This window comes from Diabrotica undecimpunctata, chromosome 1, assembly GCF_040954645.1.
Source record: "Diabrotica undecimpunctata isolate CICGRU chromosome 1, icDiaUnde3, whole genome shotgun sequence".
Lineage (NCBI taxonomy): Eukaryota > Metazoa > Arthropoda > Insecta > Coleoptera > Chrysomelidae > Diabrotica > Diabrotica undecimpunctata.
This window is the reverse complement of record NC_092803.1, coordinates 72234087-72255134: the sequence shown is the minus strand read 5'-3', so window position 1 is coordinate 72255134 and position 21048 is coordinate 72234087. Positions and strand designations below refer to the sequence as shown.

The window sequence follows — 21048 nt, the reverse complement described above, 5'->3', positions numbered from 1 at the left end:
AGGAAATAAGTTGTATATTTAAGTTGCAAAGGGAGATGGTTGTATAATTTTGTAGTATAATGTAGATTTCTTTACTAACTCAGTGGATGGGATCGGTAAATACACATCAAAGGTTGAATTTCTGGTGAAGTAGTCATGATTAGGTCTTGCTGGAAAAACATGTAGGTGTTTACGAATTAACAGACAGTTTCTAAAATATATAATGAGGGAAAAGTTAAAATCCCGTGATTTTTAAGTAGATTCTACAATGTGTTATTTTACTGAGGCCAAAAAGATACCGTATTGCTCTTCTACCTCAAAAAGGAAGGCCATATCGAAGATGAGACGACTCGAAAAATAACAATATGTTATTTTGGAAGATGTTTAATTATTGAAACAGATTCAATTCTTCCTTCGAAACAGATCTTATTGTATAGCAGCCTGAGGCCAGTTTCTTAGTTAACAAATCGATATGAAGGAACCATTTAAGGTTGTGTATAAAAATAACACGAAATTTTACAGAATCAACGATACTGATTTGGCTGTTATTAAGAAGCAAGGGTTAAAGAGCTCCTTTATAGCATAATGCTACTCTATAGAATAATGCTACTGTCTTATCCACGTTAAAAGAGAGTAAATTAGAGCCGGACCAGGTTTTTATTTTAAGTAGATCAGAAGTTATAGTGGCATGAAGAGTTGCAATATTAAAGTTCCTCCAGCTAATACTGGTATCATCAACAAAGAGGAAAATTTTTTTCATCGATTTTTAAGTTAGTGATGTCATTTATAAAGATAAGGAAAAGTAGAGGATCTACTTTTCCTTATCTAATATCTTATATAATCTAATAAGGCAGTATCATTTGCTCTAACTAGTTGTTCCCTATTCCCCAAGTAAGATTCTAACCAATTCAAAGAAATATCTCGAATTCAGTAGAAATTTAGTTTTGTTATCAAAATGTCGTAATTTACACAATCAAAAGCTTTGGCATAGTCTAAAAAACAGTGGCAGTGTAAAGATTATTGTTTAGTGCTTGGTAGACCTCATGTACTACAGAAAACATAGCATCACTGGTACATTTATTAGATAAAAAGTCGAACTGACTTTGTGATAAAATGATCTTGTTTTCCAGGAGAAAGGACATAAGTTGGGCTGTTATGTCTCTCAATAATTTTGTAATATTACCGCTAGTAAGGCAGTAGGTCTATAGTTGCAGCCATTCGATTTTTCACCACCCTTATGAAGAGAAATAATAATGGTTGTCTTAACGCACTCTGTAAATATACTATTTTCAAAGGAATCGGTATTTAGTGAGACCAGGACTTCCAACACATTTTTTGGGACATTTAAGAAAATACTTATGGATAGTCCATGAGTACTACAGGAACTTTTGCTTTCGGTACTACTGATTGTTTGGATCAGTTCAGAATTATCAACTGGTCTTATAAGAATAAATTCGAGAGCTTTTTTAAATTGGGTAGATAGGAACTAGGATCTTGTGTGCAAAATGGTTGATATTATATTTTTACTCACATTAACGAAGGATTTGTTTAGATTTTCAGGGTTTGGAAGAGAAAATGTTTTGAGACGATTCCCAGATGAGCTTCCCAGACGATTCTAATTTCTGATTCTGATTTACAGTTTTTTAGCTGTTTTGATAAGTTTTGAATAGGTTCCTCTGTACTTGGTGATATATTCAGTGACAAAGACGTTGGTAGTAAATTTCTTAATGTACAGTAGTGAACACATATTCTTGGCTGATATGCGGATACCTTTGGTAGTCTAACTTACATGATGAACATTTATTATTGGCCAGTTAGCCAAAACTTTTAGAAATACATTCACTACACCACTGGAACTGGAATGATTTACATTAAGAAGATAAAAGGTAAAAGATATTGTCAAGAGAGGAGAAATCCGGGTGTATAAAACTGAGACTAACTTTTGCTAGCAAAACCTGGACTTACATATTAGAAGACCAAGAAGTTGTCAGGAGATTTTATTAACATAAAAAAGTTCGTCGAAAAAATAATAGAAAATTCAGATGAATCCATATGTATAAAAATCACTTAGACGTGGTACGTTAATGATTGATTTTTTATTTCTATTTAAAAATATAAAATAAATGTTCAAGTGCGGAATTTTCAGACCAAACATACAAAACTTCAAATGAAATAAAACGTCCATCAGTCAATCAGTGCTATTTGTAGATACACCATTACAGAAAAAATTTAAATCAAACACATATGTTAGAAGAGCTGTAATCTGTTGAAATGATTATGAGATGGCCTTATTTTTAGTATTTTGAACTTGACGACAGCACAAAAATATGTGATAGACGTGATGTCATTGAGTTTTTGGGAGAAATTAAATTATATAAACAAAAGGTTTTAGTTTTAACAATGTTTATTTTCTATAATGGATTCATTCACCTGCGCTTCAACAGATCAAAAGTATTAAAAATACATAAAATGTAATCAAATAAACTATAAAATCCGCAATACATAAATGTTTATTAAGTTCGGGGTAATTAAAGGAAGCATTTGATTTGAAAGCAAAAATAAATACCAATGAATCTAGCAAACCGTTTTCTATCGATCCTTCTCAGAATCTCTTGGCAACTGTCCCTTTATTCCATCGTTACAAATCTTACGATGAAAATTGCATCTGTGATTGATCTTCTATATATATCTTTAAATTGATTTACTCTCTTCCATATTTTCATGATGTTACTAAGTAGTTTTATGTCCCTTAGATTGCGCGATGCCGAAGACTATTTTTATTCTTAAATAATAATATACTGCTCATGTGCTCATACTTCTTCATTTAGAAGATATTTGTCCAACTTTCTTAATTCTTCTTTTTCTTTAGGGGCCGTCTTCTTAGCAAAGGTTGGCGATGACCTCTGCAAAGTCTTCCCTATTTTGGGCTTTCGTTATTAAACTTTGAAAGTCTAATCCTGTCCAATCTTTGATGTTGCGCAGCCAGGTCATTTGTCGTCTACCCGGGCCGCGTCTGCCTTCTATTTTCCCTTCTATAATAAGCTAAAGGAAGTTATACCTGTCGTGTCTAAATATGTGTCCAAGATATGTCCAATATGTGTCCAAGATAAGACGTTTTACGCTTCTTGACAATTTCTGTGAGTTCACGTTCTCTATTCATACGCCTTAAAACTTCTTCATTCCTAACGCGGTCAGTCCATCGAATTTTTAGTATACGACGAAATACCCACATCTCAAAGCTCTCTAAACATCGTAACGAGCTGACTGTTAACGTCCAAGCTTCCACGCCGTGTAATAGTACACTATATACATAACACTTTATCATGCGGTATCGTAGGGACAAATCAAGATTACGGGTAGTGAGTAACTGTCGCATCTTTACGAAGGTGTTTCTTGCCTGTTCTATTCTACATTTAACCTCTTCTTCTTGGTCTAAGGTTTCATGTATCCAACAGCCTAGATACTTAAACTTTCTCACTTGTTCAAATAGATTGTTGTTGACTAGTATGTTTATAACTGGTGTGTGTTTTTTTGAAATTACCATTGTTTCGGTTTTTTTACATCCACCTTAAGGCCGTATAGTTCTCCTTCTCGCACTACTTTGGTTAACAGAATTTGTAGTTCTTCTTCACTGCCAGCAATCAGTACTGTATCATCGGCATACCTGATATTGTTCACGATTTTTCCATTGACTTTTATTCCTTCTTGTGCTTCATCTAGAGCATGTGCAAAGATGTCCTCTGAGTACAAGTTGAATAATAATGATGATAGTACACAACCATGTCTAACTCCTCTTTTTATGTTTATGGTTTCAGTATCACCCATTTCAGTTCTGACAGAGGCGTTTTGGTTCCAGTAGAGTTCACGTATTGTATTAATGTCGTTTGGATCCAGGTTCTTTTTTTGCAAGCATTGTATTAGCTGATCGTGTTTGACTTTGTCAAAAGCCTTTTCATAATCTATAAAGCACAAGTAGACATATTTTTGTTGAGAACAATGAAACTAAACAAAGCTTCTCGAGTTCCCATACCGTTTCGAAAGCCAAATTGTTCCGGACCCATATCTTCTTCGCATTTTTTGTAAATTCTGTTATGGATAATTTTTAGAAATAGCTTCAGAATATGGGGCATGAGACTTATTAATCGAAAGTTGTTACATTTTTTTGCGTAGCTTGATTTGAGTATAGGCACAAACGTAGACGTTATCCAATCTTGTGGAATTGTACCAGTCTTGTATATACCGTTGAAGAGTCTTGATAATAGTTCTAAATTGTCTTCTTCCAAAAGTTGTATAATTTCACTATGAACGTAGTCAGGTCCAGAGGCTTTTCCGGTTTTCATATTTTTTCCTAATTCAATTTACAAAATTGTTAACTAACATGTTCCTGATCTTTCTAAAGCTGTCCATACTCCTCCAGCCATAATCTGTCTAATTTCTTTACTATTCATGAATGTTTGGGACTAGGGTCTTATACTTACAATTTTTCATTTTAGCAAAAAATTCGAATAAACTATTTACATTTATATTTATACAGATCCACGTCTAACTTTCAAAAACTATAGTTATAGCTTATAATTTGGCAAATACTGTAATCTCTTTCTTTGTCAACCATTTTCCATCCACTCCTGAATGTAGGTCTCTCCCAATTTCCATCTTTCTCTATCTTGGGCCAATCTAATCCACTGTTTGCCTGCCACTGCTCTTATATCATCTACCCATCTTTTTTGAGGTCTTTCCATGCTTCTTGTTGTCGTCCTTGGTCTCCACTCTAGAATTCTCCGTGTCCACCTGTTGTCATTATATCGGACTACGTAACCTGCCCAGCGCAACTTCATTTTTGTAACTTCTTCCACAATATCCCTAATCTTCGTTCTACGTCTTATCTCGGTGTTTCTAATCTTGTCTCTCAGTGATATTCCAAACATGATTCTTTCCATTGCTCTTTGCGTTGTTTCTAATTTTTTAGCAGATTTTTTGGTAAGGGCTACTGTCTCCATGCCGTAGGTACAAACTGGTAGTATGCATGTGTTATACACTTTTTTCTTTAAGTTTACAGGAATGGAGGAGTTTTTCAAGATATATGCTAGTTTTCCGAAAGCGCCCCATGCCAGTTGTGTTCTTCTTTTAATTTCAGCATCTTGATTTGGTTCTCCTAGTTTGATGACATGACCTAGATATACATAATATTCAACATTTTTTATGGTATGATCTTGTATTGTTATATTTGTCTGGTCTCGGCTCAGTATTTTTGTTTTGTTGTAGCTTATTTTTAAGCCTACCGCTCCTGAAACTGCATTCAATCGTTGTAAAATATCATTTAGTTGCTGGATATTATCGGCTATTAAAACTATGTCATCTGCGAATCTCAAGTGGTTTAAGTATGATCCGTGGACGTTAATACCCTTGTTGATCCATTCTAGTTTCTTAAAAATGTCTTCTAGAGTAAGGGTAAATAGTTTGGGAGAGATGGTGTCTCCTTGTCTTACTATCCGTTGTAGTCTTATGGAATTAGTTTTTGTGTTTTCGTCCAGCTTTATCTGCATGGTGGCATTTTCATATATGTTTTTAATTATGTTAGTGCATCTTGAATCTATACGAGCATTTTCTAGAGATTCAAGCATAGCCCATAATTCGATGGAATCGAATGCTTTATGAAAATCGACGAACGACATATGAATTGGAACATTATACTCCGTGCATTTTTCTATCAGTGTTCTTACGGTGTGCAAGTGGTCTATGGTACTAAAATGTTTTCTGAACTCAGCCTGCTCGATAGGTTGATTGAAATCGAGCTTATGTGTTAGGCGATTGCTTATGATTTTAGTTAGTAATTTACAGATGTGATAGCAAGGATATTGATCGGTAATTTTCGATCTTTGCTTTACAAAATCAGCAAACATCAAAAAGCAAACATCAAAAAGCAAACTTTAAAATACTATAATACTTGGAATATAATAATAAAAACCCTATCGGGCTACATCACAGTTTTCGGAATAACTATTCCATCATCAGTGCTATCTAGATGTACATGTTTGAAGCCACTAAATATATGGGTAAAAACCCTTTAAATATAGTTTGATTAACTTTGAGTTACATCTTTGTTAATTAAAAACTATGATGTTTAAGTTACAAAAGGAATTTACATGGCGATGCCATGTGATTAATACCTTTTATGATGTAGCCCGATAGGATTTTTATTATTACACCTTTTATAAAGAAATTTTTTAAATAAAATTTTTGTGATACATGGTATACAGCCAACTACAGGAATTTAGTTTCCTTGTGGACTTGAAATCAAATTTCTAAAAGATTTCATAATCTACACCGGGAAGCAGTTAGTTGCAACTAGAACGCAAACGTTCAGTTAGTCAAGAACTGCAAGTACCGAATTTACCTGTCGAAAAAACGCTTCAAATCTACATATTTATCCACGTGATTATTGCAAATTTAAAGTACAACTTAAAGCAATAAAATTTTATAAATGTACACTACATGACAACCTTTAGCTGCCAAAAACTATTGCTTGTAGGTTTATTGTACTTGGTTTAATTAAAGTTATATTTTGAATTTATCATTATGTGCAAGAGTCCATTATGTCCCCTTTAAGTTTTTTTATCTTCATTAACTCTTGCCTTCCTCATTGAAATAAAAGATACATTAATCGGATCCAAACTGATCTACATTATTTGAAAAAGAAGATATTTGACAATGTGTATTCCCAGCCAGTACATAAGGCGTTGAAATAGTTTCCTTAACTCAGGCGACAGCAACTGAACTCAGAGTAGTCCAAAGAACAATGAAACGCTCGTTACTTGGACTGTCTCTCATAGACAGTGTTATAAATGAGGAAATAAGAGGGACATACGTCACAAATGTTATAGAGCACTTATGTAGCATGACTGAAGTGAAACTGGGCGATATATGTGGCCAGAATTAATGACGGGCGGTGAACTACAAAAATTAAAGTGTGGAACAGACAGGAGAAGCCAAGATCCACAGACGACTTCAAAAGAATCGATGGGAACTGGTTGCAGGTACTTCAAGATCGATAGAACTGGAAGAAATTAAGCTAGTCATTTCATTTACTAGGTTTACTAGGTTTCATTTAGTAGTCTAGGTTATTTCATTAGTTAACGGAACTGTTAATGTCCACATTCCAAATGCTTTCAGTTTATTGGACTTTGTGACTTAAAATTCCAGTTTTCCAATTTATATCGTAATACAAACCAAACAGCATGTTTTTTATATCTTATTTTATTATTCACGTGGATATTACGACTTAAACACATTTTTATACTTGTGAATTCGTTACTATAATTGCTTAAGTTTGCTTAATATTAATAACTTTGAAATATATTTTGGTTGTAGGTCTCAATAAAAAATTTCGGCATCACTCATCCAAACTACCAATGCATCACAGTGTTGAGAATACTTTATCAAAAACAGTTCCTTCCAGAAGTGTGGAAAAAGATAGAAGTATTGCAATCCCACGACAAAGAAAGAAAAGGGACTCAAAGTTATGAACACGAAAGAACACAAATTGCTCAATTTATACTTAAGTTTTTTAAATTAGCCGGGACTTTTACAGAAGAAGAGATTATGGAAGTTTGTGGAATTATAATGGTAAGTGAAATAACCTGTATTTGGCAGCTTAGTTATTTAATAGAGCGGAATTCTTCCATTCTTCTATGTATGGAGCTTTATCTATGCTCTGTGCCTCCTTTTAGAATTTGCTTTCACGTTTTTTTTCTTTCCTTCTTTTTCTTTTTTGCGAAAATTTGGTGCCACAATCTTTTGACTGTTCAGCTTATTATTAGTATAGCGTCTACATTGTTTCCCCTTTAGTCTCTTGCTTGGAAACAGTAATGTCTCCATCCTGCGTATAGTTTTCATCCAACTATATAAAAATATGATGTAGTTCAGCAGCCTATTTAATTCTTTTTTTGAGCTCTTTGTCGAGACAGAGATTTACGTGTAGTCCTCCATGGGCAGCCAGCTTGAATCCTTGTGTAGTACTCCACTCTAAGTTCTTTACTGTGTTTACCAAGACGGTCATCTTTAGATCCGCACTTTAAATTCCTACGGTTTAAACTAGGGAGTTCTTCAGCCTTAACAGCTTTTCATTAACTTGCATTAACACAGCAACAACCTGTGTCACATAAGGTCATTCTATAGAAGTAGTAAGAGTTTTCCGGTATGGACACCCTGCAATCTCGTATTCCTGACCTTCGTTTTTTAAGTCCTGAAAAAGCATTACCGAGATATTAGTAGTGATCTCTGTTAGGCTCCTGGAATCACCCCTTAATGTGGGTTTTTGTCCCCATATTGATAGACTAATAGGTCTTCTTCAGTATACATACTGGTCATTATTTTTTGAATATATTTTTTTTTAGTTTTTGGGACATTTTAGAGTCTCATGTTTTTATTATTATTAATTTGGTATAAATACCAAAATATATATATATATATATATATATATATATATATATATATATATATATATATATATATATATATATATTTGGTATAAAAATGTGTATTGATACTATAATAGTATGTTCGACTCAATCTCCATCTCCATGTCAAGGTGGAACATGATGGGGATATCTTATCATATATAGCTATACTATTTATTTGTTGGATCTTCTTTTCCACCTATTATTTTCGCTTTTTCCACCATTTATTTTCAAAAAAATTCTTCTTTCCGAAATTTCTAGTTTCTGTCTTAACGTCCCTACCCCGCGTCCCATAAGGATCACCAGTCCAGCTATTGTTCTGTCTAGCCTTTCTTTTGCTTTTCTAGACATTAAGTTCTGCACTTTGTTAAGTATTCTTGCACTTCTACGTATTCGTTTTTGCATACATTTTATGTACTATAGCTTCCAATAGAAAATAAATAAAGGAGGAAAGAAAATAACATTTTGTTTAACAGCTCTTGTTAATTTTTATAGGTTTAGATATAGCTATTCTCTGTTTTATGGTAACTGTTTGATTATATTATTTTTTCTTTTCTTTCTTTCTTTCTCCCCTTCCTTTTACCCTATCAGGGTGTCGGATTTGGGCTAGCTATTTTAATTTCCATTTACCCACCTCTTCCATTCTTTTCTGTTTCCTGCCATTATTTTCAATCCCTCGAGTGATTTTTGTTGAAGTTTTCCCGCCTCTACTACGCTGTATCCATTTTTTTCTTGGTCTGCCTCTTTTTCTTTTTTTGATGTTGTTTGCTCCATAAACTTTTCTTGTTATTCTATTGGATTGCATCCTTATCAGATGCCCATACCAGTTCATTTGGTTTTTTGCTATTTTGTTCATTATCGGTTCCTGGTTGGCCATTCTCCTAATAGGCTCGTTGCTTAATCTATCCCTTTTTGTCTTTCCAACTATCCTTCTTAGATGTCTCATCTCCATTGCGTTTATCCTGCTCTTATGTTTTTCCAGAATTGTCCAGTTTTCACTTGCATAGAGCACAGTCGGTATCACTATTGTGTATTGTATATTTTTATTCTTGTTTCTTGTGCAAGTTCTCTTTTTCCCATTGTTGGGGCTAACGCATAATATAACTTGTTTGATTTCTTTGCTCTATTTATTATTTCCCAAACTAATTTTCCGTCATTAGTTATTATACTTCCCAGGTATTCGTAAGTTGTTACTATTTCCAATTCTGAGTTTTTACATTTTATCTTTATTTGATTATCTTCCTTATCTCCTTTGCCGCTGATTATCATTATCTTACTTTTTCCTCGTTTATCTCCATTTTCAGTTCTTCTATTTGTTCTACCCATGTATCCATTAGTTTCTGCATTTTATTCTCGGAATCTGCTATTAGTACTATGTCGTCTGCATACATTAAGGACTCTATTGTTACCAGTTGTAATCTGCGGTAACCTATTATTGTCTTTAGTTGATTGGTTCTGACTCTAGTGTTTCCTATCAATTCGTTCATTACTATTATGAATAGCAAAGGGCTAAGACTATCTCCTTGTTTAATACCTCTTTTTCAATTAAATGCTTCCGATCTTTCCCCGAAGAAATTGAAATAAAGAGAGGTGTGAGACAAGGGTGTATACTGTCACCAACCCTGTTTAATCTCTATTCCGAAGACGTAATGAATAGAACACTCTCTGAGAAATCCGTAGGTATTAAAATAAATGGTGTTACATTAAACAATCTGAGAAGTGCCGACGACACCGTTCTGATCGCAGAAACACTTGAAGAGCTACAGACATTGGTGAATAAGATAGCAGACTGCAGCGAAGAATATGGACTATCTTTGAACATAAAGAAATCTAAATTTATGGTAATATCGAAATCAACACAAAATGTCAAAAATTTATATTTACACAATGAAATTATCGATCGAGTTAGCAAATACAAATATTTAGGCACTTTTATAAATGAAGGCAACGATAGCTCAGCAGAAATCAAAATAAGAATAGAAAAAGCCAGATCCATATTCACTAAAATGAAGAGAGTGTTCTGCGGAAGAGATTTGAGCCTTGAAATGAAACTTCGCCTGATGAGATGTTACGTACTTTCTGTGCTGTTCTACGGAATGGAGTCATGGACGTTGAAAAAAATTGATACCAAAAAATTAGAGGCATTTGAACTGTGGATGTATCGCAGAATCCTGAGAATATCATGGACCGAGAGAGTCACAAATGTCGAGGTCTTGAGAAGAATGAATAAAGAAAAGGAAGTCATATTTACGATCAAAAGACGAAAACTGCAATACTTGGGACACATTACAAGAGGCGAAGGATATGAACTGCTTCGAATAATTATGCAAGGGAAAATAGCAGGAAAAAGGTCCATAGGAAGAAGACGAAACTCCTGGCTAAAGAATCTACGGGAATGGTATAGCTGTAGCAACAACGAATTGTTTCGGTCAGCAGTTTCAAAAAAAAAACGTATATCCCTGATAATCGCCAACCTTCGGAACGAAGATGGCACTTGAAGAAGAAGATATTTCCCCTGTTATTTGTACCTTTCCTTTTACTTCTTTGTAAGTACTTTTTATAATCTTTATCAAAGCATTAGGTACGTTTATTTTCCTCAAGCATTTCCCTATAATATGTCTTTCTATCGTGTCAAATGCTGCTCTTAGGTCTATGAATGCTAATACTAGTTTTTCCCCCGTATCTATGCTTCTTTCTATTAGGTTTCTAATGATATATATGTTGTCATTTGTCTGTCTTCCCGGTCTAAATGCCGTTTGTTCTTCTCCCAATACCATTTCTACTTCTTGTCTCAGTCTCTTCTCTATTATTTTCGTATATATTTTAAAGCATCCCGATGACAGACATATTGCTCTATAGATGTCGCAGTTTACATGTTCTCCTTTTTTGTATATTGTTCTGCCAGTCTTTAGGGATTGTTTGTTTTTCCCACGCCTCTTTATATATTTTCCATAGCCAGTTTATTCCTTCTTCTCCCATGTATTTTCCATTTCCGGTTCAATTTCATTATCTCTACCTGCCTTGCCTATTTTTATATTTGATAATCCTTCTATTACTTCTTCTCTATTTATTTGCTCTGGCTCTGTGTTTTCTTCGCCTTCATTGATTATATTGTCTTCCTTTATCACTTCGGTATCAAATTTTTTCTCATAATATTCTTTCCATACCCTAGCTACTTGTTCTGGGCTTATTTGTATTTGGTTTGAAGTATCTCTTACTGTGTTTATTTCCTTTCGTTTTCCTTGCCTTATGTGTCGTATTGTCGTCCAAAAGTTTCTATTGTTCGTTATATGTTCTTCCTGAAGTTCTTCTCCAAATTCTTTCTATGTTTTTTGCTTTTGCTTGTGTGACTGTCTTTTTTACCAATCTTCTCTGCCTATAGTATTTTTCTTTATCTTCTTCTAGTCTCGTTTCGATGTATTTTTTCCATGCTATTTTCTTCTTTTTTATTTCTGTCTTCACTTCTTTATTCCACATATTATTTTTTCATATATCACAGTATTATCATTTAATTAATTCTAAAATATTATTTTGATATTTGATATAGTCATATCAAAGAATATTCGTTTCAGACTTCAATCCATATGCTTTTTGTTCGTTAATAACAAAACGGTTTCATCGAATCACTATATTTAACCATATTTAACCTATATTTCAGTAAAGTTTGTATTCAAAATATTTGGAAGTAATAACCATCATTCGTTTGTTTGGTACGAAAAAGTTGTAACGATTTATTTACAAATTAAAAGTACATACGTGAAGGTATAATAATCAGACTTTTTAAGATTTCCTGCCTGTATGTCTGTTTAATGTTTCTACAAAATGAGTTAAATCGGATTTTTGATGATTTAATATTATAAAGAGATGTTCCACGAAATAAATGAATAAGTAAATGAAAATAATCAGGGTCCAGGTGTACTTGGAAAGAGAAACACAGCAGGTATTCTGTTTTGGTTAGTGCAAAGAGATTTTCCAATAATATATTTGGACAGTTTATAGCGAACAGTTGATGTTTGCATTAGTTTTAAAAACTAGTAGATAACTGGCGTGAAAAATGTTTGATAACAAGACGTCTTATTTATTTTACTACATATACAAATAAAATAACTCTTTCCTAATAATTTACTATTACAGTATGTGACGGCTTAGTGACGGAGAGTTACGCGGCGCCGCTCTCTCTAGAAAAATGATATACAAATACTACATTGTAATTCCTGTTTTTATATTACTTTTATTTTCAGACTTTTCTGTTGAAACTTTTTTAAATTATTTACCCAAGTGGCCTAAACTTTACAATTATTAGATTTGTTTTAAGTATCCGCACTATATTCGGGGGTGATTTCCTAACGCCCGACAAAGGCATGGGGTTACCATGAAAACGACACACACCATGATATTTTTGACTACTTTGCTCTACAGGCGCGAACCTACGGCGTTTATTTGGGCGTTCACAAACTTATTATTCGATTGGTTAAGTATTACGTGTAGATGCGTACTACCTAATTGTATTTTGTTGATCGAGTTAAGTTGAAGTCTTAATAAATGACACTGAGAGTACGTGAATTACTGAAACTTAACTTTAGTTCTTTGAGTATAACGGACCAGGTTATCATTAAAACAAATGAAGGACCTATGCCAGTATTGAATTTAAGACAAGTTCAACCTGGTTATAAAAATCGAGCGGAGTTTACGCGGAAGATAGACTTAAGTATCTACAACAAGACGTTATGGTTGTGTAGATGTAAAGAAGAAAATGAATTATTTTATGTTGTTTGTTAGTTATTTGTAGAAGACGATACGAGGACAAAAGAAGGTGTACGTGACTTAAAACATCTGGGCGAAAAGGTAAAAAAACACGAAAAGCCGCCCAATGCACGACGAAATGGTATCAAAAATTCGTTATTTCCTATCAAAAATTACTGATATTTTGAATCTGTGCAGCAAATGCGCTCTTGAACTACGTGGTCACAATAAGCCTGAAGAGCCGATGAATAAGGGTGTGCTTTTAGAGCTAGTTGATTATACTAAAAATGTATATTTCACACTGTATACTCACTTGTTCAGAGTTCGATCTTCAACTGAGACTAAGGTTTACTAAGTGCTACGTGTGGTCAGTGCTGCTATATGGCGTAGAGGGCTGGACACTCAAAACGAGGGATATAAACAGATTAGAAGCTTTCGAAATGTGGCTCTATCGCCGTATCCTAAAAATACCATGGACAGCGAAAATCACAAATATAGATGTCCTTAAAAGAATAAACCAAGAACGCCAACTTTTCGAAACCATCAAGAAAAGGAAAACGGCGTATCTAGGTCACATCATGCGAAATGAAAAATACCAGTTCCTCCAACTTATAATCGAGGGTAAAATTGAAGGCAAGAGAGGAATGGGACGCAAGAAAATGTCCTGGCTCCGAAACATAAGGCAATGGACAGGGATTAACGACATACAATCTCTGATACATATTGCAAGAAATAGAGAATTAATGAAAAATGTGATCGCTAACATCCATTAGTGGATTTGCATCTAAAGAAGAAGAAGATACTCACTTAAAAGAAGCTAAAGGATTTAAAGTTAAAAAAACTTACAATGAAGTAAAAACATTTAATGTATAATGGTATATGTTTATTAAAATTTTAAATTATTCAAAAGTATTAAAAATTTCAGAACGTTTTCGGTCCTATCGGACTATCATCAGTAAAAACAGCTTAAAAAGTACTTGAATCTAGCCACAGAGCAAGGCCTAATAACCCTTAGATTATATGATAAAAATATTAAATTTTAAAAATGTTGTCACAGGAGGTATTTGTTATAGGATTTCACATTAAGGGAACTTACACATTCCTGCTCCAAAAGAGAATCGAGTTCTACAGTTGAAACCAACCAACTAAGGAAACTAAATTATATAAAGGTTGAAAACTGCATTAGTTATTCCATTTATAATTTAAGTTCGACCGGACCGATTTTCATAATTTTTGATTTGTCCCCGGCCGAGATAGCAGCATAATTCTTAAAAAAAAATTAAAAATAAACAAATGCGCTTGAATAATTGATATTGTTTTCTATATAGATATAAAACAAAATCCTGTTAAATATTCAAAGTCTAATTTTGTTGTTTATGAAGTAAATTTGTTGACGTAATAATTTAAACACTTTAATAACAAACTATTAAATATTTAAAATATACACAAGATAATTAAAATAAAATAGGTAATTATCTTAAGATTTTTATTTATTTTAGTTTAGTTATAATAAAGTTTCAAAAGATATTACCAGATAATAGCACATTATTGTTTTTATTTAAATTGTAACCTTTGTAATAGGTACTTTTTGTGCGTAGCTTTTTTTCACATAAACAGTAACAAATACTATTTTTTCGAAAGATGGAAGATGGTTAAATATTGAATACTCTGTTAATAGTTATCATTGGCAACCACGGTTAAAATGTATCAGCGTCGATCACCGAATGATAACATTAGAACTATCACAATAAAAATGAAAGAAAAAAATTGTGGTCGATAACGCAATATTGTTTCGTATTCGTAACTTCTATCCAGTCATTGCAACGTAGAATTTTGGAATTCAGTGAAATATCTGAAATACATCTGCAGAAATGTAATAAAATTTACCGAGTTTTTGGCATTCAAAATCCCGATATCAACAGTAAAATCAGACACTATGAAGTTGATCGATATGTAAGCTATAAAGAGGCCATTTTTACCTCATCATACAACATAGCAAAATGATCATCTACAAGTTATAAAAACGCTAATAGAAAAGTGTACAGAGTATAACAAGCCTATCTTTCTTATATTCGTAGATTATGAAAAGTCGTTTGATACTATAGATCATCATAAAATACTTCGAGCATTAGCTGACTGCCGCATTGACTACCGATATATTGCATTGATTAAAAGTATTCACGAAACTGGTACAGCTTGTGTCCGCCTTCATGAAGATACCAAGAAGTTTCGAATAGAACGTTGAATTAGACAGGGTGATACTATCTCCCCTAAATTGTTTACAGCTGTTCTTGAATATATGTTCAAGCAAATGGAACGACAGGATAACATGGGAATTAATATAAATGGAGAAGATCTGAACCACCTAAGATTTGCCGATGACATCGTTTTAATATCTGATAGAGTTGATAAAGCTACAAAAATGCTGCACACGCTCTATAAAGTGTCAAAAACAATTGGTCTTAAAATTAACACCTCAAAGATAAAATTTATGACCAACCTTGTAGTCAGCGGTAAAATTCTGATTGAGAGCCATAGCATCGATCAAGTAATAGCTTAGTATCTAGGGCATGAGATTCGCTTAGGCCGAGATAATCAGACAACTGAAATACAAAGAAGGATAGGTCTCACATGGGTTGCCTTTGGTAGATTGAATAACATTTTCAAGTCTGTTATCCCAGTTTGTTTAAAAAGAAAGGTTTTTAACTAGTGCGTTTTACCGGTTCGTACATATGGTGCAGAAACACAGACTCTGACAAAAAGAACAATAGATAAAATAAGAGTTACACAACGCGCTATGGAAAGATCAATATTAGGTATTACCATCAGAGATAAAGTACCAAACCTAGAAATAAGAAGAAGAACAGGAGTCACAGATGCAGTGGAAAAAATAGCCATGGCTAAATGGGCTTGGGCCGGACATGTTGCCAGATTAACGGATGATAGATGGACCAGAAAGATTCTGGAATGACGACCAAGGCAAGAGGCATATCGAAGCAGAGGACGACCACCGACTAGATGGACGGATAATATCAAGCGCATCACCACAAACTGGATGCAAGAAGCACAAGATAGGAATGGGTGGAAAATTTTACGGGAGGCCTACGTTCAGCAGTGGACAAATATAGGCTAATTGATGATGATGATGACAACATAGCGAATACAATATATTATGTTATATTATACGTTATTACACTTGGAACACTTAACCGAATGAATTTCAACGCAAGGGGAAGCGGTTCCTGATCATCCGGATGTGCGTTTTACTAATGCTCTTGGTTGCATTTACATAGTTCATCCAATAAGTAACGAGTGTTACTTACGGTTGTTACTGCTGAAAGGTGTAGTGTGCTTATCATTTAGTGCGTTCATGTCAGCAGCTCAATTTGCTTAAAAATGATAATCACATGACAATCGGTGAAGCAATGGTTTCTGCATCTCCAAGTCAGATACGCTCATCGTTTGCGATCATTACTTCAACATGCTTCCCATCAAATCCATGTGATATGTAGTACAAGTACAGGGATGACATGCCAGATGACACTTTACATCGAATTCGTGTCAATTCAAAGAATCCCAGTCTAGATGTGAATGGTCGAGATCCTTTGAATTACTTAGTTCGAACGAATATACCAATTTTAACCCCCACAATAGAATATAAAGGAAGTGCACGATAAGGTAATGAAACTAATATACGACAAAAAAAGTAATGCCAGAGTTTATCAAGCAATTTCTGTCTATCGGTATAACCCGTGTTCCTGTCGAATCGAATGGTTGGCCGAATTTTTGACATTTTATCTCCGCGAATCTTTGGCCTTCATCTCGGCCGAATTTTTGACATTTTATCTCCGCGAAAGACGAGCTCATTAATAAAGTATATTCATTGATGTAAATACAAAATTTGACTTAAACATGCCACAAGAAAACATTTTCGGAATGTCTTTAAGTACTTTGTTAATTTTACACTTAAAAGCTGATATTCGCATTTCAGCGATTTTGCAAATCATAAATGTCAGTGCGTCACATTTATGTAATCATCGTATCGTCTATAAGTAGATAGTATTCAAACAAATAAGTTAGGTTATATATTGTCAGTCTGTGCCATAGACATATAATACAAGATAGATTAATTTTTGTAATACCAGCCCGTTCCCCATCAAGTTAGAATCTATGGAGAAGTTATGATCATATTAACGTGTGTATTAAAAACGGCGTCAGAACGTGTGGTTAACGATCATACAAATATGGCGGTGGGATCAGGCCGGACTCAATAATAATTAAACTTCTATACAATTATTATGAATAGTTATTAAGAAAATTTAAACATAATTTAAAAAATTGCAATAATTTTTTAATAAACTATGATTTATTCAATCAATATTAAAAGGTTTGCCATTGGGTACCTATTAAAATTAAAATTCACTCAATGCGCGTGTGTAAGAAATGTAGGAAACACATTGATTAAAACGTAGTAACACCAGATTGATGCCCATTGATTAAAAGTGTAGCCTCATAAATGTCACTTTTGGGCTGTGGGGAGAAGTATGCCTAATGGAAGATGGAAAATGCTCTGATCATTGGCAACATGGTTACACATATAAGGGTACTACGGTCCGGGATTCAGTCTGGTAGAGGTATTTCGGTCGTGGTTCGACAAAGCTGGACCACAAGAGATTAGCGAGTGAGGTAAATACACGTAAGAGAAGAAACTTTTGGGCGCCACCCTATTTTTGAAGGAATATGGAAACCTAGTAAATGCGAGAATTGATTGAAAATTAGATAAAAGCAATAACAGAAAAGATATATAATGACGATAACGGAATGAAAATAAGAATTGCACAAATTTTAACTATAGAAATATATTTTGTTTAATAAAACATTGTACATGTAAACTTAAACTTAACTAATTTCCAACGCGCCTAATTCTCTAGTGTTGCGCGCGCAGCGGACCGATCATGTTTGAGTGGGAGAGAGACGCAAGGCATTCGCCGGTCCGGCGGGCCTCTCTCTCGTTCGGTGACTCATCGTAACAGACGTGAGCGGGCATTACACTTTTTCATGAGTGACTCCGAGCCACAACCTAATTTAAGACGTTGTCACGTCAAAAACAACAATGAATATCTGCCAACTATCATAATCGAAATACTGTGTAGAAATAAAAAAATTATGTTACCGTATTTTATATTGAAATTTTAAGATATTAGGATTTAAGAGATTTGAGTACTGTCAAAAATAGCCCGAAAAAAATATCTCAGAATTTGATTCTGTTAAGGTTTAATTAAAAATAATTTTAAAATTTACCCTAAAATAAATAATTATGTAACCTTGAGAACACATACTATAGGAGCAATAATCACTTCCCTGTTAAATGACAATGATATACAATTACTAATACTACTACTATCGGTTTACAGCGTTCTCCGACGCCTTCCGACTCCTAACCGCCATTCTTCTCTATTTAACCATAGGCCTGGAGGGATTTCTCTTTCCTCTAGTTCTTTTTCAATTCCCTCTCTCCAGCTTCTTCTCGGCCTTCCTCTTTTTCTTCTTCCTTGTGTTGTCCACGTCAAAATCTGTTTCGGAATCCTGTCATCTGGCATTCTCTGTACATGGCCATGTACAATTACTAATAAATAAGACAAAAATACGTATATACTTATACAGTAAATATTATTAACAATTATTCTTTGGCTTTTTATCACCGTACTTATATTATTAATTGTCCTTCGTCAAAGAGAAAAATTTGCTATTATAAGACGATAAATCACTGAAACTGGAGTCGGTAGTATCCCTCATCATAAAACTTTCGGCTTTTGGTTGATTTGAGATGAAACCTAAAAATACAATTATATGCATCACTAAGCATTAATAATAATTTATATTTTAAATAAAAAATATAATTAATGGACTCAAAGATATTATAAAATCTTAGAAATTGTTTATTACTATCTTTATATTCTGTGTATTCATTACTTGTATTTTATTGGAAGTGGATTTTTTAATTGCTATTTTGCAAACTTTTAAAAATATTGATTGAAAAAAATATTAATTTATGTTTTGAAGTACGGGCTATTACTTTGTTTACATATTTTGTATACTAACCTATGAAACGTTATTCCTGAAGATTTTTATCAACATCTATCATACTTCTGGCACTGCAACTACGTTGAGAACAAGAAACAATTATTATGCATTATCACAACATAATATTACAGTTACTATAAATGTATTAAAACTAAAAAATATTTTTAAAACAACAAATGTAAATAATCATACACGATCTGACACAACGATCATACCAATAGGGCCGAAGTGATGTCGTTTTTAGTCACGTGATGCTCGCTCCATACATTCTAACTCGATGCCGTTTTCCCAGTGCAACAGAGAAAACTGACGCAAAGCAGTACTTTCATCTCTTTTTAATGGGCCAAGTGTATTGACCACGTGACCTTCTCATTGGTCACTTGGTCACTAGCAAATTAGAAAAAGATGCAGTGATTGCTTTGCGCCAGTTTTCTCTGTCGCACTGGGGAAACGCGACTGCATTGCAGCAATCAGTCTATTCGTATATATGTCTATAGTCTGTGCTAGTGGCTATAAAAATCCCAATTGGCCCATCTCAATAACGCTTTGTTTTTTGATGGCTCTACAGTTCCATTCATATTGTATCTTGCATAAGTATTACAATATAATTTATTACTTCAATAAAATGTGACAACAACTATAGTCTTAATAAACATTAGCAATCGAAAGATTAAAAGAAACAATTAATAGAGAATCACATAAATAACCCAGTGGCTTGGGTTAAAATGTCGTATGTGAAATAACCCAGTGGCTTGGGTTAAAATGTCGTATGTGAAATAACCCAGTGGCTTGGGTTAAAATGTCGTATGTGAAATTATCTGATTAGCAATCAGATATGTAATGGATTATAATGCATAAAACGTAATTTACCTCAGTCTAGTCCTAACAAATTAATAATCTCACATAAGTCTATAACATATTAAACTTAAATACAATTTTTAGGTAAATTCACATGAAGTGCCTCTTACAGACCCCAATCATATAGCAATTTACGAGCAAGCATCGATGTTAGAACATAGTTGTTCAGCCAATTGTTCCAAGAGTTTTTCCAACAAAGGAGGATTAGTAATAACAGCTGGAACTCATATCAAGCGAGGCGATCATCTAAGTATTTGTTATACGGATCCTTTGTGGGGTACTCCAAATAGACGACATCATTTGTATAATTCTAAGTTCTTTTGGTGTTCCTGTGAGAGGTGCAAAGATCCTGAGGAGTTTGGAACATATTTTAGTGCTCTTAGATGTCAAGATAGGTAAGTTAGTATGTAATAAATTAAACACAAATTTGGAAAACATAAACAAAAATTTGGTATTACAAGCAAGCTATAACCTTGAATATTGTTGAGAACTTGATAATGAGATGTCAAATTTTGACAGTAATATTGAGGATGGAAACGAGCGAGACAATTTTGCGCTAAATATCCTATTACAAAAATGCCGTGATCAAAGAACAGATGTATTTGCATGCTTCGTTGACTTCGAAAAGGTATTCGATAAAGTACAGCATGTAAAACTAATTCAGATGCTAAAAAATATAGGAATAGATGACAAAGATATTCGTGTCATTAAAAATCTGTACTGGAATTAAACTGCTATCGTAAAAATTGTACCGAACTAGTAAAGTGTTTCTGATCAGGAAGTAAAAAGATGTAAGTGTACATGTTTCATCAACTCAATGTGCTTCCTATAGACAAGAAGTTTTGAAAAAAATTGCAGTACCTAAGTGTATTACAAAATTTAAAAATGGTCTAAAATTGTAAATTAAAATTGGGGCAAGGGCGTAGGA

General features: G+C 33.7%; 1 protein-coding gene across 3 annotated transcripts in view; it reads left to right on the top strand.

The window, feature by feature from the left end:
* SmydA-1 (SET and MYND domain containing, arthropod-specific, member 1) overlaps positions 1-21048 on the top strand; it is a 68836-nt gene that overhangs the window by 37092 nt on the left and 10696 nt on the right. For all 3 annotated transcript variants that reach the window (XM_072544263.1, XM_072544260.1, XM_072544258.1), the window contains exons 3-4: positions 7348-7602; positions 20205-20515. In XM_072544263.1, coding sequence (XP_072400364.1) covers positions 7348-7602; positions 20205-20515 — 566 coding nt within the window. The remainder of the gene's footprint in view (positions 1-7347; positions 7603-20204; positions 20516-21048) is intronic.